Below are 21190 nucleotides of genomic sequence, written 5' to 3' on the forward strand. Positions count from 1 at the left end.
TCTTCCACAGTTTGCTCCACCTCAGGTATATTGAGTCGGTGATGCCATGCAACCATCTCATCCTGTCATCCCTTTCTCCTCTGCCTTCAATCTATCCCAGCATCAGGGTCTTTTCCAATGAGTCAGTCTTTGCATCAGCTGGCCCAAGTATTGGAGCTTCAGCTTTAGCATCAGTCCTTCCAATGAATATTCAGAGTTCATTTCCTTTAGAATTGACTGGTTTCATCTCCTTGCTATCCAAGGGACTCTCAAGAGTCTTCTCCAACACCACAGTTCAAAAGCATCAGTTCTTCAGTGCTCCACCGTCTTTATGCTCCAACTCTCACACCCATACAAGACTACTGGAAAAACCACAGCTTTGACTACAAGGACCTTTGTCAGCAAGGTTATGTCTCTGCTTTTTAATACACTGTCTAGGTTGGTCATAGCTTTTCTTCCAAGGAGCAGGTGTCTTTTAATTTCATGGCTGCTGTCACCATCTGCAGTGATTTTGGAGCCCAAAAAAATAAAGTCTGTCACTATTTCCATTGCTTCTCCATCTATTTCCCATGAAGTGATGGGACCAGATGGCATGACCTTAACTTTTTGGATAATAATGCTAATAAGATCTAATATTTACTGACACCTTACTCTGTGTTAGATAACCAGCTAAGTGCTTTCTCTGTATTAGAGAAAAACCTACAAACAGCCTATTTTACATATTATTAATATTTTTATATTAAGTAACTTGCATAATTTATCCTCATATAACTAAAAATCCCTTTCATTTGTCTTTTTATATTTTATAAAAAATTATTTTTCTCATATTTAGATTATTTACTAAAAAAGTTGCACAGAACAGTATGGATTATAGTGTGAAAATATACTATTAATATAGTCAGAAATTCTGTTTATGAGTACAATATAACAATATCAAGTAGATTTATTATAATGTACCTAATCATTATGGAGCCATATTTCTTACTTTGTATATCACTATTTTTAAACTGGAGAAGTGAGATATAAGTTTTCAGTAAGTTCAGAGACCACTGCTGCCTAAAGTACCCACAGAGTAGGAAGAAAGAAAATTCTGAAACATTAGAAATTTTCATGGGGCCAAGACTACTCCAAAGATTGAGCCAGTAATCAACACTGAAAACAAGATCATTTCTTCTGGAAATCCACACTAGGAAGCTTCTTCTGGAAGTCCACATTAGGAAGCAATGTGATTATATTAGATGCCTTATTGTGACAGAAGACAAACACTGTATTTTGAATGAAATGGAAGGATAAAGGCAAGTTTGGTACTAAGTAAATTTTTAAAACATCATGATGACAACACTCTGTAGAAAGATAAAAGTATTTTTAAAGCAGTGACATTGCTAGTACTCAATACATTTTATTTACTCCAAAAAATATTATTTTAAAATTGTTAGGGAAAAAAAGTATGCATGTTCTATATTTTTAAGTGTTTTTCTTTTAAAGGCTGGAAGAATACCTATTAATCTGTAAAGGCAAAATATTTCTTGGGAGGGAAAGTAGGGAGAAAGCAAATATATACTTTAATCCCTACACGTGCTATGGTTTCAATCTTTCTGACTATATATGTATTCATGCATTATTTGGTATTTAACATTAACATGTTAGCATTTTCTAAAGTGGTAAAAAGCAAGGAAAATATTCAAAAGAAATTCTCTCAGAAAAGACCAAATACCATGTTGTAGTCTGCTAGTTGTCCTTGAAACTCTTTTATTTCAACAGCTAAAGTCTCAGCTCTGTAAATATAAAATACATTCATAAATACATAAATAGGCGGATGAACATTATGAATATTATGTTTAACTATAAATTTAGTACTAAAATTCTGAAACATATTATATCAAATGTTACTCATAATAAAAATATACCTTGCATACTTTAACTGCAAAATTACTCACCTCTTTTCATATGACAAATACACTGAATTCTCTTGATTGTACATTTCTATTTCTTTCTGAAGTTTATTGATTTCTGTTGTGAGTTCACTTATTTTACTTCTAATGGAAAGAAATAAAGAAATTAGTAATACTTCCAATCCAGAAAACAGTCTCTCTAGTTAAACAAAATAAACTTTTCATAAATGTGTAACAACAATATAAATGGTTTTGTGAAATTTCACTACAAAAAGAAAAACAATTTAAGCAGCTTATTTGATTACAGTGGTATACTCCAACTGAGAAATTGATAAAAGTTCTCTACTCATTAAAAAAGATGAAACAGTATTAGAATGGGAACCTGGACAAACGGACACAATCTATAGACAGAAGTAAATGCCTAACTGTCACTCTCACAGTTCTTGCTACCCTCTAGAATAGAGTTTTTCAAAAGCAGCACGATGGACATTTTAGGTCTTTGAATAATACTTAAAACAATACTGTCTGTGCACTGTAAGATGCTTAACCGTCTCTCTGGCGTGGATGCCAGTGACACATCACCCAAATCCAGTTATGACAACAAAAAATGAGTCTAAAAATTGCCAAATATTCCTTGAGGGGGCACAATCACTGCCAGTTGAGAACCACTGTTCTTCACTCAATTGACATAAGTAGGTAAGTGTAATTTTTAGTACAGAAGCACAAATCTTGGAGAAGAGAGGCAATGTGATGGTGAGAAATGGCTCTATCACCTTTCCTTCTTTTGATTAAAAAGTGACTAGACATCAAAACCGATGGCCTCACTCTCATTCTTACTGATGTCAGCTTTGAGGACAGATGGGAGAAAACCTTCCCTTCTCTTACTAACTTCTAGGAATTTGAGGATCAAAAGGATTCAAGTAACTGAACAGCAAAAGAATTAAGAAGGACTAAAAGAAAGAAAACAGAGATTTCAGGATACAATAGAAGGATGCATTAAATAGAATGCAAGTAAGAGGGAAAGAAGACACAGAGGATGAACCAACCAGAAAATACAGTAAAATGGAAAAATGGAGATAGGCTAGCAGGGCATCTGAGCAGAGAAAAAAGTAGGTAGAGAGAGAAAAGAGTTCTTAATTTAGAGCTGCATACTTAAGAGATATATAACAAACTTATGAATTAAATAGGCCACAGTTACAGCAACTGACTAAATATATACTTATGTAAAACTCTGCAGTAATTATTATAAATAAGTATATGTATTTTATGGAGAAGGAAATGGCAACCCACTCCAGTATTCTCGCCAGGACAGTCCCACGGACAGAGGAGCCTGGTGGGCTACATACAGTCCAAGGGGTTGCAGAGTCGCACACGACTAAAGCAATTTAGCAGGCATGCATATACATTTTATCATTCACACACATATCTATGAATAATTTCAGAATACTTAGTGAAAGAAGCATAAAATATTCTTCTCATTAGATGAAAAACAGTGAACTGGAAATATATAGCTCACATACATTCTAATACATAAAATTTAAAATCTCAGTCTAACTATACCACCACCATTTGTGACGACATCTATTTAGAGCCAAATTAACCATAAATTATGTCAAAATACAAAATAATCTTAAGAATTAACAGATATCTAATTATCTTAGTAAGTACTATAGTTAAAACTTCATGATCATTCATAGGAAAAAAAAAAGTATATAACATACCGAAGAAGTCCAAGATAGTAAGATTTGTCTAAAATTTGCCTCTGGGGACCTAAAAAAATTTTAAGGTATTAGTGTTCAGTTTGAAAATGTCACCACATTAGCAAATCCAAAGCACAATCAGAATTACACTCAACAATTTTCTAATAGCTCTTACAAACGTCCCAGTAAGTCTAAAAATCTGAAAGAAGCAATGAAATAGAAAAGAGAACCTATATCTTAGCATCATGACGTAATGGAAGCCTGAATTAAGATCACAAAGATGGGACTAGACGTTGGGCTGTTAAGAGAGTGGATTCAAAAACAACCAACAAAAACATTGGACTCTACTGGTTAGGGTGACTGAATGGAAACTGAGACTAACGGGGTCTAGAACAGGACTAACGAAGAGAATGTTGTGCAACGATGGAAATATTCTATAGCAGCATTGTCCAATAAAGTAGCTACATGGGAATACTGACCACGTGAAACATGGCTGGTGGTGTGTGAAAAGAAGAGAAGCGAGAAGCAAAGGAGAAAAGGAAAGATAGAAGCATCTGAATGCAGAGTTCCAAAGAATAGCAAGAAGAAATAAGAAAGCCTTCCTCAGCGATCAATGCAAAGAAATAAGAGGAAAACAATAGAATAGGAAAGACTAGAGATCTCTTTAAGAAAATGAGAGATACCAAGGGAACATTTCATGCAAAGATGGGCTCAATAAGGGACAGAAACGGTATGGACCTAAGAAGAGGTGGCAAGAATACACAGAACTGTACAAAAAAGATCTTCACGACCCAAATAATCTTGAAGGTGTGATCACTCACACTCACCTAGAGCTGGACATCCTGGAATGTGAAGTCAGGTGGGCCTTAGGAAGCATCACTATGAACAAAGCTAGTGGAGAAGATGGAATTCCAGTTGAGCTATTTCAAATTCTAAAAGATGATGCTGTGAAAGTGCTGCACTCAATATGTCAGCAAATTTGGAAAACTCAGCAGTGGCCATGGGACTGGAAAAGGTCAGTTTTCATTCCAATCCCAAAGAAAGGTAATGCCAAAGAATTACCACACAATTGCACTCATCTCACATGCTAGTAAAGTAATGCTCAAAATTCTCCAAGCCCAGCTTCAGCAATATGTGAACTGTGAACTTCCAGATGTTCAAGCTGGTTTTAGAGAAGGCAGAGGAACCAGAAATCAAATTGCCAACATCCGCTGGATCATAGAAAAAGCAAGAGAGTTCCAGAAAAACCTCTATTTCTGCTTTATTGACTATGCCAAAGCCTTTGACTAGGTGAATCACAATAAACTCTGGAAAATTCTGAAAGAGATGGGAATACCAGACCACCTGACCTGCCTCTTCAGAAATCTGTATACAGGTCAGGAAGCAACAGTTAGAACTGGACGTGGAACAACAGACTGGTTCCAAATCGGGAAAAGGAGTACGTCAAGGCTGTATATTGTCACCCTGCTTATTTAACTTATATGCAGAGTACATCATGAGAAATGCTGGACTGGATGAAGCACAAGCTGGAATCAAGATTGCCGGGAGAAATATCAATAACCTCAGATATGCACATGACACCACCCTTATGGCAGAAAGTGAAGAACTAAAGAGCCTCTTGATGAAAGTGAAAGAAGAGAGTGAAGAAGTTGGCTTAAAACTCAACATTCAGAAAACTAAGATCATGGCATCTGGTCCCATCACTTCAGGGCAAATAGATGGGGTAACAGTGGAAACAGTGGCTGACTTTATTTTTCTGGGCTCCAAAATCACTGTGGATGGTGATTTCAGCCATGAAATTCAAAGATGCTTGCTCCTTGGAAGGAAAGTTATGACCAACCTAGACAGCATATTAAAAAGCAGAGATATTACTTTGTCAACAAAGGTCCATCTGGTGAAAGCTATGATTTTTCCAGTAGTCTTGTATGGATATGACAGTTGGACTATAAAGAAAGCTGAGTGCCGAAGAACTGATGCTTTTGTACTGCGGTGTTGGAGAAGACTCTTGAGAGTCCCTTAGACTGCAAGGAGATCCAACCAGTCCATCCTAAAGGAGATCAGTCCTGGGTGTTCATTGGAGGGACTGATATTGAAGCTGAAACTCCAATACTTAGGCTACTTGATGCAGAGAGCTGACTCATTTGAAAAGACCCTGATGCTGGGAAAGATTTAGGGCAGGAGGAGAAGGGGACGACAGAGGATGAGATGGTTGGATGGCATCACCGACATAATGGACATGGGTTTGGGTGAACTCTGGGAGTTGGTGATGGACAGGGAGGCCTGGCGTGCTGCGGTTCATGGGGTTGCAAAGAGTCAGACACGACTAAGCAACTGAACTGGTAAAATACTTTTATTTTAACTAATTTTAATTAATTTAAATAATCACAAATAGTTGTATTTGTAAAAATACAAATAATTTATATTACAAATACAAATAGCTATTGGCTATCACAATGGACAGCGTAGGTTTAGACTATAAATTTCTTAATGTAGGCAAGAGATTATGATTTTATATAATTTTTCAGAGACTTTTTAGGAACACAATCTTACATTTCATTTCAGTAGGACTAAAAAAGCATCCACAGGTTAAATGTCCCAAACCTTGAAAGAGGTGAAGTGCCCTGCATGGCATGAGAGAAAAGCCTAGGAAATATTGACTGAAATCCATGCTGAGAAGAGGGAGAGAATGTCTCAATAGAATGGGAAATGAGGCACTGGAACAGGTAACAGCAAAAGTCACAGCAGATAGTGGTACATGCTGGTAACAGAACTTTTCATATAAGGTTTTGAACTATATTTGTAGAAAATGACTCTTTTCTTAAATAATACTTAAATTATTAAATAATACTTGCTGCTGCTGCTGCTAAGTCGCTTCAGTCGTGTCCAACTCTGTGCGACCCCATAGACAGCAGCCCACCAGGCTCTGCCATCCCTGGGATTCTCCAGGCAAGAACACTGGAGTGGGTTGCCATTTTCTTCTCCAATGCGTGAAAGTGAAAAGTGAAAGTGAAGTCGCTCAGTAAGTGTCCAACTCTTCGTGACCCCATAGACCAAGAATCTTATTTAATCTTAAATAATTAAATAATATTTAATTATTAAATAATTAATAATACTGGTTCTGTTTTAAAGGAGAAATTAATACAGTAATAAAATTTGATGAGTTCTCTTAGAATTGCACCCTTAAGCTTTTTGCCCTAAGGTTTTTAAATAAGAAATAGTAAACACATAAACGATTCTGTGAATACAGTTTTAAAGACTAAATAACTACAAAATTTTGAGTCATTTTCCTCCACAGCATTGATAATTATTAAGCAAGCATTTCTAAACAACTGACTTTTTTTCATCCTTTGGCCACCCTGCATGGCACGTGGGATCCTATTCAACCAGGGATCAAATACTGTGGCCCCTGCATCAGAAGTGCAGAGTCTTAACTACTGAACCACCAGGGAAGTCCAATAACCAACTGGTTTTCAATATTTAGTGAAATAAGTTGTATCATAAGTAAGAAAATTAAATTTGCTGAAAGGTAGGATATATTATATTATAGAAGTCGGTATATCATCTTATAACTAATTTTGTACTAGTATGTTCATCCCTGATAAGTAATTTGCACATATACAGAAAATTTAAAAACTCAATATGAAACAGTTCCCTATGTTTTGATTTATATATATATATAATAGACCAACTTTTTGAATCAAAACATATAGTGTTATTATTATTATGCATTTCTAAACACATAGAGACATAAGGAGAGATGTAGTATAAAATCTATATGTTAGCCCCACTCCTTACTTAAGCATTATAATGGAATAAAAATTATTACCAAAAGTAACACTTCTGGTCTCACTTCTCATAAATATACAAATACCTACCATAGTCATTTGATATGGAAACCAAAAAAAACTATTTCAGAATATTTCTATATAGTACTAGAAATCTAATTTTCATTTCTGAGTTTTCCTTCAAATTATTTCAAATTTCTTCAAAGAAATTATAGTACCAATAAGGACTTACTTACTCTATAGCATAGAAAACTATACTCAATATTTTATAATAACCAAAAGGGAAAATAATTTGAAAAGAAATATATACATGTATATGTATATATAACTGAATGACTGTTCTGTACACCTGAAACTAACATAATACTGTAAATCAACTATACTTCAATTTTTAAGTTATAGGAAAGTTCACCAGAAAAATGATTAAAATAGCTCATACATGTATATAACTCCCTAGTTCACAATGAATTCTCACATTCTCTTACTTAACCCTCAGAATTTTTGAATCAAGGAGTAAGAACTGAATAAAATAGCCTCTTTCACTGTGTAATTCTGATTTAGCAATACACTGTAATAGCTCCCAGGTGGCGCTAGTGGTAAAGAACCTGTCTGCCAACACGATGTTAAGAAATGAGGGTTCCATCTCTAACATCTAGGGTCAGGAAGATTCCCTGGAGAGGGGAAGGGCAAGCCACTCCAGTACTCTTGCCTGGAAAATCCCATGGACAGAAGAACCTGGCGGGCTACAGTCCATGTGGTTGCAGAGTCAGACATGACTGAAGTGACGTAGCACTGATATACTACAATACTTCTTATACAAAATATGTTCATCTTCTTAAAATAGTTACCTTTCATACCAGTTTTCATCCCACTCAAACCTTGCTGTGTTACAGGACGATCAGCAACTTTGATTTGAGAAGACAGAACTCCTCCTGTCCCTATGGGACCACCACGAGAGCCTGGTCTTGCTGTTCCAGGTGGCATCTAAATGACAAGATTCAGTTTCAATAAAATAGAGAAATACTGTGCCTTTAATATTAACACTATAAAAAGAATATCAAAAATAAAACTAATATTCTATATAATATGTAAAATTTTCCTTACGTTTTAAAATGTTTGAAATAGTAAATAAAATATCTAAAATTAATGATAAGTAATATTTTTCTTTAAAATGTATCCTATGTGTTAGACATATTTATACCACTTCCAATCTGTAAAGGAACAAAATGTCCATATATTTGTCCTTATTTAACAACAGGACTAATGGTGAAGCTGAAGCTCCAATATTTTGGTCATCTGATGCAAAAGACCAACTAATTGAAAAGTGTCTGATGCTGGGTAAGAGTGAGGGCAGAGGGAGAAGAGGAGGTAGCTGGATGGTGTCACCAATCAATGGACATGAACCTGAGCATACTTTGGGAGATCGTGAGTTTATATAATATACTTGTCTACATTTTCTGCTAACACATTTAAATTTCATTTTTTAGTATAAATTTTTGAAAATATCTAGGATTCTGTGTGAGGGAGGAAACTGGTTTATTAAAACAAATGGTTTACCAATTATTCAGCAGTACTGAATACTCCATGCTTTCCTACTAATTTGAAATGCAACCTTCATCACTAATTAAATTCTTACTTGCCTAATTCCATTTCTGGTCTATTCCATTTCACTTGGTTTTGGCACCAATATGCTATGCCCCTAAATTGTTGTAGCTTTAAAATAAGTTTCAGTATGAGTATGAGTATGCATCGTCTCTTAACATTGATACAGTCGTGTCTAACTCTTTACAATACCATGGACTATACAGTCTATGGTATTCTCCAGGCCAGAATACTGGAGTGGGTAGTCTTTCCCTTCTTCAGGGGATCTTCCCAACCCAGGGGTTGAACCCAGGTCTCCCATATTGCAGGTAGGTTCTTTACCAGCTGATCCACAATGGAATCCCAAGAATACTGGAGGGGGTAGCCTATCCCTTCTCCAGCGGATCTTCCCAACCCAGGAATCGAACCAGGGTCTTCTGCATTGCAGGCAGATTCTTTACCAACTGAGCTACCAGGGAAGCTCTTTATACTTCTAGATGTTTAAAAAAAAAAAACACCAGACATATAATAGTACGCTTATAGCATAAAGAAAAACAAAGAAGAATCTCTATTTATTATAGACAGGCTTTTCAAATTCTACCAGGATATACAAATAATAGTTCAAAAATTTGTTTTAAACTTACACCAGTTGCCACTCGAATATTTCCTGATGGGGGTCGTATTCCAGAAGGAGGCCTTCCTGTCAATCCAATCCCACCTCGAGAAACAGGGCGAACTGCTGAAGGTTTGTGATTACTGGCCATTATTTGCTCAGTTTAACCACTGCTTGGAAACAAGAATAATTTAATTCTCCTTTGATACCTCCTATAGCAAGACAGGAGTGAACCACGTATCCTTTCAAACATTTAATCCACTGTGACTTTTCTTGCAAATTGCTATTATAGGTACCACTATGTACAAGGTTAAGCCTGCTTTAATTTTGTTCAGTTTTGACAGAGCTGTTCCATTCAGAACCATGGAATCATTTATTATAACATGCCCTCCTCATTTCCCTATTATCTTATCAAAATGCAAGTCCCTCTACTTACCTTTCTCTCCTGGGCTCTCACTCATACTCTAGTTAAGTTTTCTCTCTCCTTGCAAAACCAGTATCTTTCTTCTCTGACTATTTTTATCTGTGCTTTCTAGTCTATAGTAAATTCCCTTATATTCTCAACCCTGTTATAAATACTTCCTTGTACTCGTCAACTTAATAGGATCCTGTCTTTTGAAAAAACTTTTGGTAGTGAAGGCTGTCTTAGTTTCTTGTCCAAGGCAAAGAATGAATACATGGCACTCTCCTTGCTCCACAGTGTAACTGGCAAACATCATCCTTCAAAGTTCAAAAAAAGTAATAAACAACAGGATTCTCTTCCGTTGAGGACCAAGTAATGCAACTACATTGCCTTGGATCTTTCCTGGTTGCTTTTATATAGGAGCCACCTAATCTCTCCCCCATATTTACTAAAGTCTTGTATATCTTATTCAGTTTCTCCATTCAAGTACCCCCAACAACCTGGATGATTTCCATATGGATATTGGATTCAATATGTAACATTCTTGCTTCACAGTTCCATGACCCAAATTTCAGCAACCATTTCAATTCTAATTCCTGGCCATGGCCAGAGCTGGAGCTTATCATCATCTGGAATTGCTTCATCTCAGATATCTTAATGAAATACTTTATTCTCTGGCCTTAATTTCCTCTCCTTCTACCTTTTTCTCACCTTTATTCTCACAAAAGACCCTGATGCTGGGAAAGATGAGGGCAGGAAGAGAAGGGGACGACAGAGGATGAGATGGTTGGGTGGCATCACTGACTCAATGGACATGGGTTTGGTTAGACTCCAGCAGTTGGTAATGGACAGGGAGGCCTGGCGTGCTGCAGTTCATGGGGTCACAAAGAGTCAGACACGACTGAGCGACTGAACTGAACACCTCCCCTTAAACTATTGCCTTCATTCATTCTCTCCTAGTTTATCAGCCCTCTCTTGTACTCAGCAGAATAAAATACCATTTAAAATTTTGACTATTTAAAATAGCATTTTAAAATTATGGTCATAATCTATTAGTATCTTATAAAAACAATTTAGAGGGTTATGACCAATATGGGTTAAATATGAAATAGAACAGAAGATATAAGAGGTTTCACTGCACATAGAAAGGGTACTGTTTCATTAAATATTTGTTTCTGTTATATTTGTGTAAATTTACACATATGTGTACACGGGTCTATAACGTAAGATATATGTCCTATTATGGGTAATGTTCAAAAGTTTTAAAGATTCTGAACTAGAGAAAGAATATGGAGAAAAAGAGTACCCAAGACTCTGGCCTGAGGAATGTAAATATATACAGGTTGCACAGAAGAGGGAAAGCTTGTATAAGAGACGGAAAACAAAGACTCAGAAAGCTAACAGAAAAGCCAGGAGTGTGTCAGAGATGCCAAGAGAAGGCAAGAATGGTCAGCCATGACATTTTCTTCTGGGAATTCAAGTAAGATGAACACTGAAATGTCCACAGAAATCCCCATTGAAGAAGACATTAGTGACCATGATGGTCATTTTCAAGAATTCCTTTCCTTCTCAACATTAAATTACTGTTTCATGAGCACCATCAACTAATTTGCATCCTTGAACACTTCTTCAACCCATTTCACAAATCAGAAACTATTCTCTACATTCAACCTGGACTGCTGAACACCGCTGATGGAAATCTCACAGCTGTATATAATGGAGAACTGCAAAGTCATAGTCACCAATTTTAGATGGATCTTCATATCTCTGAAATTATTTTATTTATCCTTGATAAGCTACTGTCCTTGATGATTCCAATTCTTAACAACTTTTCTACTCCTGCCTCTTTCAGCAGATAACTCAATTTCGTAATTAAGAAAATTAAGATGTGAAATCCATCATATTTGGAGCAAATCAACTTACCTATATCAATGCTGCCTTCCAATCTCAATAGCCATGACTTCTCTCATTCAAGATCATTCTCTATTCTGATTTATCCTCTTAATCCCACACCTCTGGGACATTAGCTTCCCTCTCCTTGCCAAACTCCTTCTCCCTAACCCCTGCCCCAAGCTCCTTCGGAGCATTATCCAGCTCCTGAGAAGGGGACAACAGAGGAAGAGATGGTTGGATGGCATCACCGACTCAATGGACTTGAGTTTGAGCAAGCTCCAAGAGTTGGTGATGGACAGGGGAAACTGGCGTGCTGCAGTCCATGGGATCACAAAGAGTCGGGCTCTTTGAGCAACTGAACTGATTGACTATGTCTTTAAACTTTCTCCTTTCTTTGAGTCTGGTGTCATGTTCCATTCTTTCCTAACCCTAAAAACTAATTTCTTGATTCTGAAACCACCTTTAATTCTGTCCTATATATTCTTTTCCTACACAGGCAAATTCTAAAATATTGCAACCATCTCTGTGATACTCCCCTCTTCTGTTTCTCCTCTTTCAGTCTCCTTCATTTTATTCTACCTGCCTCTATTGTAGTATTTCTCAAGATATGAACCAGTCTATTTTTCTTTTTCCTCTCTACCCTTTCATTGATCCACCTCATCTATACTCAGGGTTTGAGCAATTAATAAGCTGATGACTCACAATACTGAATCTCCAGTCCTGGCTCCTCACACTCCCTCTGAGGTGTTTATATCCAAATAATTACTTGCCATTTTCACTTCAATATAGTATCAACATTTCAAAATAAATGAAAATGTAAACTCACTATCATCTCTCCTGAATTTACTCTTCCTCCTGGTGTACCTCCTAATCACACAAGCCAGAAATTTAGTCCTTGATTTCCCCCTCTCCCTCATTTCCCATGGTTAATCACATAATCCTACTTTTATTTCTAAATGTTTAAAATATAACTTCCTCTCCATTGCTATTATACTGTTTAGAGCCTCATGGACTCAAGTCGATTATTATATTGGCCTCCTGACTAGTCCCTTGCATAACACACATCTTGCCTGTTATTCTCCCTAGGAATCCATCAACCACCAGTTCATAACCACCCTACCTTCTTCTATTTGAATTTACAGGTCTGTCTGAACTGCTACTACGCATCTGTATACATATCTATCCCAGGACCTATCACACCAATCTGCTTAAATACTTTTCCACCTTGAAGGCAAGAGCTGGATCTTATTCATCTTTATATCCCCAGCATTAATCTCAGTGCCAGGCAAAACATTTGTTTTATTTTGTACCTTCTGAATTTCCTCCCACATGAAGGCATTGCCAGCTAAAAAAACCAGCTACAAACATTTACTAAATTATCAAAAAGAAAATAAATCACTTCTTGAACCAAAACGGCTTCTCAATTTCTACAGCCCCTGCCCAGTACTTCTTCTCTGGGTTTCCTTGGCATTATTCATGATCAATCCTGGAATTGTTTCTCTCCTCTCTGTAATATTTTGTTTTCATATAACTCTAACTAGGCTGATGACTGATAAATCAGTATCTCCAGTTCTGTCCTTAAAACTGGACATCAATTCTGAGTTTTCAACTATTGGGGGGGAAGGTGGATTTCTATTCAGATATCCCATTATTACTTTACATTTAATATGTTCACAGCAGACTTAGAATCTTCCCATTCCAACTAGCTCCGTGGTTCTATTTTCTGGCCATTTTGAACTCTTCGGACAAAGTAACAGAATTATTACTATTATTTCAAATGGAAAAGTAAGTTTTATAAAATGACTTTTTCAAAGGCAGACAAGGTCTATAGTCCAGACAGTTTCTCCCAGGGACTTCCCTGGCAGTCCAGTGGTTAACTCTCTGTGTTTCCACTACAGGGGCCGCCAGTTCCATCCCTGGTGTTGGAACTAAGGCAGTGGCAAGGGGGAAAAAAACGGTTTCCTCTCAGAGAAAGTTAAGACAATAAACCTTCCTTTATTCAGGAAAAATAGTTGGGGTTACTCTAGCTTTCCTGAAAACTTTAAGAAAATGGACAATACATAGAATTCCACCTGATTTTCTTTGCCACTGTTTTATTACAGCGGGGGAAAAATTTTAGTTAACATTTGATCAGTTCCATGGGGTAAAATACAAGGGAGAAGCACTAGTAACAAACATGCTACTAATTTCGGGGTTAGTCTTTCAAATATTCGCATAATCTAAGGGGTTATTCACACAACCAGAGAGGTTCCAGAAAGATTAGGGAAACTAACGGAGCTCCGACAGTTACCAGCCGTACACCCTCAGGGCGTGTTTTCTTACTATAGCATGGCGAGAGCTCCAGCTTGCAGTCTTTGTGACGATTTCAGATACTGAAATACCTGCCTCCTAATTGTTATCACAATCATTATCCTCCCCAAACCAACCGTTTTAATATATTTGAAGAAGCGGAAAGTTGCTAAGTCCCTTGTGCTATGACCAACAGACAGACAGCTATTATTACTTCGAGCAAAATTCAGCCCACAGTTAATTTTCTGAGGCGCTCGGGTCGTTCCCTCTGGTCCCCTGGCAGGTCTGCTTAGGGGACTGTGTGAGAAAATCTCTTCTCATGTTCTGCAGGACTAAAAATGGGCCTTCCTTAGCTCGGCGTCGGGCTGGAGAACTCCTAAGAGCCGGGTTTATTTTGTTTGAAGTGCATCAGCATCGCCCAAGCTAAGATAACCAGTAAGGGAGGCAAGGAGAAAGTTGGGACCGGGGATTTCTCACCTCAGCCGGCGCTGAGGGGTGCGAAAGGAGCGCGGTCGCACCACCCAGGGGCACTCGAACGTCTTGCGAGCCCTCCACCACCGCGTAGCCCACCGGTCGCCCCGCGAACCCGCTCCCTAACAGGAAAAGCCAGGTTCACCTACGTGCACCTTTCCTAGGCCCTCAAAGCCTAATCACTGGTAGCCGCGAGCCTTTCCGTCGCCCGGCAACAGGGGGCGGGGTACCTCCATCTGATTGGCCAATCCTCGGCCTCAGCAGAGAGAAGCGAGAGTGAAATGTTCTCGCGATATTTGACGACTGGACTACTCGTACCCTCGATACCTCAGAGCTTTTCTGGAAGAGACAGGAAACGGCATTTTGGCTAGGAATGAATATTTTATTTGGAAACTCGTTTTCTTTATAATCAGAATAATCTCTCTGATTGTGTACCTGAGGTGAACTCACTCCAGCGAGTTTTATTATATCGCTGTGTAACGTCACTTGTACTACGTCAAACTTTTTAATGAGAATTATTTCAAGTTGTTCCGTGGTAGGCAGCATTCGTGGTAGTCTTTTTACTTCTAATTAGCGGTAGTTTTATTTTCATTAGAAGGAAGCAACACAACACATTAAATACAGCATTAAGTCCCGATGCGATTCTGGAAGCATATGTTCTCACTTCATTGAAGGCTTTATACCTTTAGGCTTCCTTTCAGAGTGATTCTGTGAGGACTGAATTTACAGCGAATTGGCTTAAAATAATTATTTTAATATCAATGTTTTTAATTAAAAATGAGACTACGTCATCTCAAATCCTACTTCTCTAATAAAGGGAACTTTAAGTTTTTTTCCCCAGTTTTCCTATAGTCAGCTTAAATGTGATGGGAGCTCTAATTATATATATGTGTGTGTGTGTGCATAAATATATATATATATATATATATATATATATAACTTTTAAAATTTTCACATTGTTTCCATCTTGCATATATTCTTTATGTCCAGTTTACTGTTGTATGCCTGCTTTCAAGGAGAAGGAAATGGCAACCCACTCCAGTGTTCTTGCCTGGAGAATCCCAGGGACGGGGGAGCCTGGTGGGCTGCCGTCTATGGGGTCGCACAGAGTCGGACACGACTGAAGCGACTTAGCAGCAGCAGCAGCAGCCTGCTTTCAAGTAGGTTAAATCAGTGCAATACAAAATGAAATACTGTTCTGTGACTGAGTTCTCGAAGTTTGTAGAACATTTTCGTGTAATTACTCCACTTGAGATCAACATATTTGTAGTAGTCATTTGTTGTCTTTAGGGTCACTGCAGAAAAGGGAAGTCGGAGAAGGCAATGGCACCCCACTCCAGTACTCTTGCCTGGAAAATCCCATGGACAGAGGAGCCTGGTGGGCTGCAGTGCATGGGGTCGTGAAGAGTCGGACACGACTGAGCGACTTCACCTTCACTTTTCACTTTCACGCATTGGAGAAGGAAATGGCAACCCACTCCAGTGTTCTTGCCTGGAGAATCCCAGTGACGGGGGAGCCTGGGACACAGAGTCGGACACGACTGAAGCGACTTAGCAGCAGTAAAGGGAAGTAGAATTTGCCATCCCAAAGTATGCCACATTGGTAAAAGGCTTATTTTGAGTGGAAGGCAATTGAAAAGATGTAAGATACAAGAAAAGCTCTCCATTCCGCTATTTGCGTAAAATGAAAGTGAAGTCGCTCAGTCGTGTCCGACTCTTTGCGACCCTATAGACTCTAGCCTATAAGGCTCCTCTGTCCATGGGATTTTCCAGGCAATAGTTCTAGAGTAAATATCGCCTTTTCCTTCTCCAGGGGATCTTCCCAACCCAGGCCTCGAACCTGGGTCTCTTTGCATTGTAGACAGATGCTTTACCCTCTGAGCCACCAGGGAAGTCCAAGGAGAACATAAAATTTCAAAGTCGCCCTTCCTTGCCTCTTAAACAGAAGGGCAAAAGTTAATCACTGGAGACCTTTATCAGCCTGGAGACTGCACCAGAGTAATCTAATAAAAAAAAAAAAATTAACTGATTAGCCTTTACTGTTAGTTTCCCATCTAATTGCCTTGCCATAATGCTGCCTCTAAAGACTTAGTCCTTTTATCACTTGTGTAGAAACTTATTGTTCCTTTGTTAAGATGCTGTATAAGCCCAAAATCTAGTCACCGAACTATTCGTTTCTGAATTTCTCTTTGATTATATATAATACATGTAACAACAAAAACGTTTTTCCGTTCTTAATCTTTTTTACTACAGAGCCCCAGCAGAAACGCTAGAAAGAAAAACCTTCAACTTCTCATGTCCAACTATTTCATATGGTCTCATAGAGAATCTACTGACATGCCTTTTCCGTCGGTGTTTTCAGACATAAGGGAGACCCAACATTTGCCATTTGTATAGAGCTGTGACAGTTTGAGAGAAAATCTTAAAAAAACAAAACATTCTCTAAAATACCAAGAACCCGGTTTAGTATTCACAGAATTTAAGGCAAGTGATTGTTTCCAGTTTAGTCCCAAGCTCTCTCGTCTTACATTAAAAAACAAACAAAAAAAAACACAACACCTCATGAGACAACGCAGTGTTGGGGAAATCGGAATAAGATTGCTCCCAAGACAACACGCGAAGCGAACTCAATTAGCCAGGCGGACCAACATTTAAAACTCAAATCAGCCGGGCGGACCAAGATTTAAAACACCCGGATTTGGCGCTCCTGTGACTCACGCCCCGCTGACGCATGGCATTCTGGGATTTGTAGTTCGGACCACATCCGGTATCAAAATAAAAAGCTCAGCTAGGGCTCGGAGAGGACTCGGGCTCGGAAAGGAACCAGATTCGGGCGGCCAGACGAAGAGGCCGGCGGTGGTATCTGTTCCTCAGCTGGCGGTCCAAGCGACAGTCGTCTCCGTCTCGGCCTCAGCACTCAGGACGCACACACTCTGCGTCATGGCGGGCTGAGGCCGATGATGAATTCCGGTGTGCATGTCAGGGTTGCTGTGTCACTCGGCCCGCTCGGCGCGCCCCTTCCCTGCCGCCCTTCCGCCGGCCCTTGGGTTCTTCCGGGCCCGGCGTCCCTCACTTGCAGGCGCTCTCCAGCCGCCCGCCGGGCCTCGCCGACTGACCGAGCTCGCGCGGTGCCCCGGCCCCGGGCGCCGGACCCACCAGGGCTATGGCGAGCGGCTCCTGCAGATACCGGCTGAGCTGCTCGCTCTCGGGCCACGAGCTGGACGTGAGGGGCCTGGTATGCTGCCTCTATCCACCGGGGGCTTTTGTGTCCGTGTCCCGAGATCGCACCACCCGCCTCTGGGTCCCAAACAGGTGAGCCCCCCGAGTCCCGTTAGCCCCCAGTTGTGCTGCAGGCTTCCTGCGGAGTCCAGGAAGAGAGTGCCCCTTCCCTCTCTTCCTGGCCTTCCCTGCGATCCGCGCTCCCTCCCAGTTCTGAGATAACTGGCTCTCTGGGTACGCCGTGTAAGAAACCTGTGAGATTTATGTGGAAAGAGTGCTAGGTTAGGGAAATAGAGACCTACTTTCTTGTCCTAACTTGACCACTGAAAAAGTGAGTGACCTTGGACGATCCTTTTATTTTTTGTGGCTTCAGTTTGTGAACGATGATTTTGCCGTGTGTTCGATTTGAAAATTTTTTGATGCCAGGTGAACCCTCATTAATGAGGTAGTGTGAAGGCATCTGGCACGTGATTGAAGTAAATCCTCTTCTTTACTAAGAATTTGCTCTGTAGTCTTCCCTCAAATTTGAGAACTAAGGTTCTCAAAAATTGCATTGCAGGAAGTTGCCTTGGCTCCTCTCCACGTTATCCAACGCAGAGTTTCTTAGTCCGAGTTAGGTGATGGACTTGAGTGGAGGGGAGGAAACTCCTCAACTGTTTTATGGATGTGGGGAGAGGGTGTTTTCTTGAGAGAAAACCCATTGCCTTCAAAAGATTTTCAAGAGATTAATCAGGTTCAAGGGTTTAGCCCTGATTTAGCTGGTTGTAACAGGAAATGCTTCAACAGTACGTGGATAGTGAACTTCCAGATGTTCAAGCTGGATTTTGAAATGGCCAACATTTGTTGGATCGCAGAAAAAGCAAGAGAGTTCCAGAAAAACATCTACTTCTGCTTTATTGACTATGCCAAAGCCTTTGGCTGTGTGGATCACAACAAACTGGAAAATTCTGAAAGAGATGGTAATACCAGCCCACCTGACCTGCCTCCTGAGAAATCTGTATGCAGGTCAGGAAGCAACAGTTAGAACTGGACATGGAACAACAGACTGGTTCCAAATTGGGAAAAGAGTACCGCAAGGCTGTATTTTGTCACCCTGCTTATTTAACTTATATGCCGTGTAGTACATCGTGCGAAACTCCAGGCTGGATGAAGCACAAGCTGAAATCAAGATTGCCAGAAGTATCAATAACGTCCATTATTCAGATGACACACTTATGGCAGAAAGCAAAGAAGAACTGACGAGCCTCTTGATGAAAGTGAAAGAGGAGAGTGAAAAAGTTGGCTTAAAGCTCAGCATTCAGAAAACTAAGATCATGGCATCTGATCCCATCACTTCATGGCAAATAGATGGGGAAACAACGGAAACAGCGAGAGATTTTATTTTGGGGGGCTCCAAGACCACTGCAAATGGTGACTGCAGCCATGAAATTAAAAGATGCTTACTCCTTGGGAGAAAAGTTATGACCAACCTAGACAGCATATTAAAAAACAGAGACATTACTTTGCCAACAAAGGTTCGTCTAGTCAAAGCTGTGGGTTTTCACGTGAGAGTATTGGACTATAAAGAAAGCTGAGTGCCGAAGAATTGATGCTTTTGAGCTGTGGTGTTGGAGAAGACTCTTGAGAGTCCCTGGGGCTACAAGGAGATCCAACCAGTCCATCCTAAAAGAAATCAGCCCTGAATATTCATTGGAAGGACGGATGTTGAAACTAAAACTCCAATACTTTGGCCACCTTATGCAAAGAACTGACTCATTTGAAAAGACCCTGATGCTGGGAAAAATTGAAGATGGGAGGAGAAGTGGACGACAGAGAATCAGATGGTTGGATGGCATTGCTGAGTCAATGGACATGAGTTTGAGTAGGCTTCAAGAGTTGGTGATGGACAGGGAAGCCTGGCGTGCTGTGGTCCATGGGGTCGCAAAGAGTTGGACACAACTGAGTGAACTGAACAAAACAGGAAATTTAAGACCTAGAAGGCAGATTTCTTTTTAGAAAGGGAAAAATTGAGGTGAGTGAGTTTATGTAGTAATTCTCACATCAGAGATTTCACTCAATGAAACCATACATTTTCATCCATAAATTCAGATGATCACTATTTATTGAGAGCCTCCTTTTTGTTTGTGATCCTGAAGAAGAAGAATAAGACTAGTTTCCTGTGTTTATGGATCTTAGCTACAGTCTAGGAGGGAAGATGGATGAAGAAAACAACCAAATAAATAATTACACTTTGGCATGTGTACTGTGAAGAAAACAAATAGAGAGTTGAGTGGAGAGAGATGTTTAAGAAGGAGGCTTCTCTGAGAAAGGTGTATTGGGTTTTTATTTCTTCTTAAAAGGCACTGAGCTGGAGGTAGTCAAGGGAATGAGGAACGGAAGTGAGTCAATTGGAAGAGTATTGTAGGCAGTAGGAAAAGCAGACAAGCTCTGGACCAAATAGAAGAAAAGTCCCTGTGTGCAGGAGGGAATGAGCTGTGAAGTGCAGGTAGGTCTTAGGCAGAAGCCAGGACGTGCCCAGAAGAGGGCTAAGGAAAGGAGCTAGTAGGTAGAAGCCCCCAAAGAGTTTCAGCAGGGAGCAGCATGATTTGATTTACCTGTGGAGAAGTTTCTGCTAGCTTCATGTGGAGAATGAATTGCAAAGGGATAAATGTGGAAAGAGATCTGTTTATAGGCTTTTGCAGTCATGCAGCCAAGAAAAATTAGGGATTTATAGAGCAAACTCCTATATTGAACTGGATCAGGTCTTCTCTAACTTCGAGATTTATGATATGCCAAACCACTTGGTAACACTGATATGTAACTTCTTGTGTATTTGAGTACCAATTACTGACTAAACTGCATTTAACGTTGAATTCAGTAGAAGCACATGCCCAGTAGGTTATGAATGCCACAGTAAGGAGTTGTTGAAGAATGCTTGTTGTAATCGTTGAAATCTGTTGGATAGCTGAATCCTTAAACTTTCACATGTTTTATAGGACTGTGCTAGATTGCCAAGAGCTTAAATCACTGGATCACAAAAACATGAGGAACTTTGAGCTGAAATGATCTTCTCTTTAATAACTAGTTTTTCTCACTCAATTCATGTTGTCTTTTGGTTTTGTTTTTTAGACTTTTGTTTTTGTTTTTAGACATGTGGTTTTCGACTAACACTGATTATTTCCAGGCACAGGGCTCAATAGTGGGATTGGTGTGATAAGGTGGTTTTCCTCTCAGTTCCAAGAGAACTGTAGAACTATAGTAGAGCATCTCATAGTCACTCTTCAGGCAGCCGAACTAGTGTCTCAGCCATACCTTTAGTGTCATGAAAAGTCTCCTCAAGGCTGACATCCTGACAGTTTCTATTTATTTCATGGTATATTAATGAA

At 39.4% G+C, this 21190-nt stretch overlaps 2 protein-coding genes across 5 annotated transcripts in view; one reads left to right on the forward strand and one right to left on the reverse strand.

Moving 5' to 3' along the window:
- Positions 1 to 14822, reverse strand: part of IFT74 (intraflagellar transport 74) — a 93396-nt gene extending 78574 nt beyond the window's left edge. Inside the window, exons 1-6 of one of the 3 annotated variants that reach the window (XM_070794188.1) lie at positions 14613 to 14822; positions 9582 to 9720; positions 8205 to 8340; positions 3593 to 3641; positions 1917 to 2015; positions 1694 to 1754 (exon numbers count right to left, since the gene is read on the reverse strand). In XM_070794188.1, coding sequence (XP_070650289.1) covers positions 1694 to 1754; positions 1917 to 2015; positions 3593 to 3641; positions 8205 to 8340; positions 9582 to 9701 — 465 coding nt within the window. In that variant the 5' untranslated portion in view covers positions 9702 to 9720; positions 14613 to 14822. Of the gene's footprint in view, positions 1 to 1693; positions 1755 to 1916; positions 2016 to 3592; positions 3642 to 8204; positions 8341 to 9581; positions 9723 to 14612 lie in introns of those variants that run through there. The other 2 variants (XM_019965864.2, XM_070794189.1) reach the window with 2 other exon arrangements.
- Positions 14823 to 17434: 2612 nt separating this feature from the next.
- Positions 17435 to 21190, forward strand: part of PLAA (phospholipase A2 activating protein) — a 40321-nt gene continuing 36565 nt past the window's right edge. Inside the window, exon 1 of one of the 2 annotated variants that reach the window (XM_019965869.2) lies at positions 17435 to 17918. In XM_019965869.2, the coding sequence (XP_019821428.2) occupies positions 17770 to 17918 (149 nt within the window). In that variant the 5' untranslated portion in view covers positions 17435 to 17769. The remainder of the gene's footprint in view (positions 17919 to 21190) is intronic. The other variant, XM_070794187.1, reaches the window with a different exon arrangement.

This window comes from Bos indicus, chromosome 8, assembly GCF_029378745.1.
Source record: "Bos indicus isolate NIAB-ARS_2022 breed Sahiwal x Tharparkar chromosome 8, NIAB-ARS_B.indTharparkar_mat_pri_1.0, whole genome shotgun sequence".
NCBI lineage: Eukaryota > Metazoa > Chordata > Mammalia > Artiodactyla > Bovidae > Bos > Bos indicus.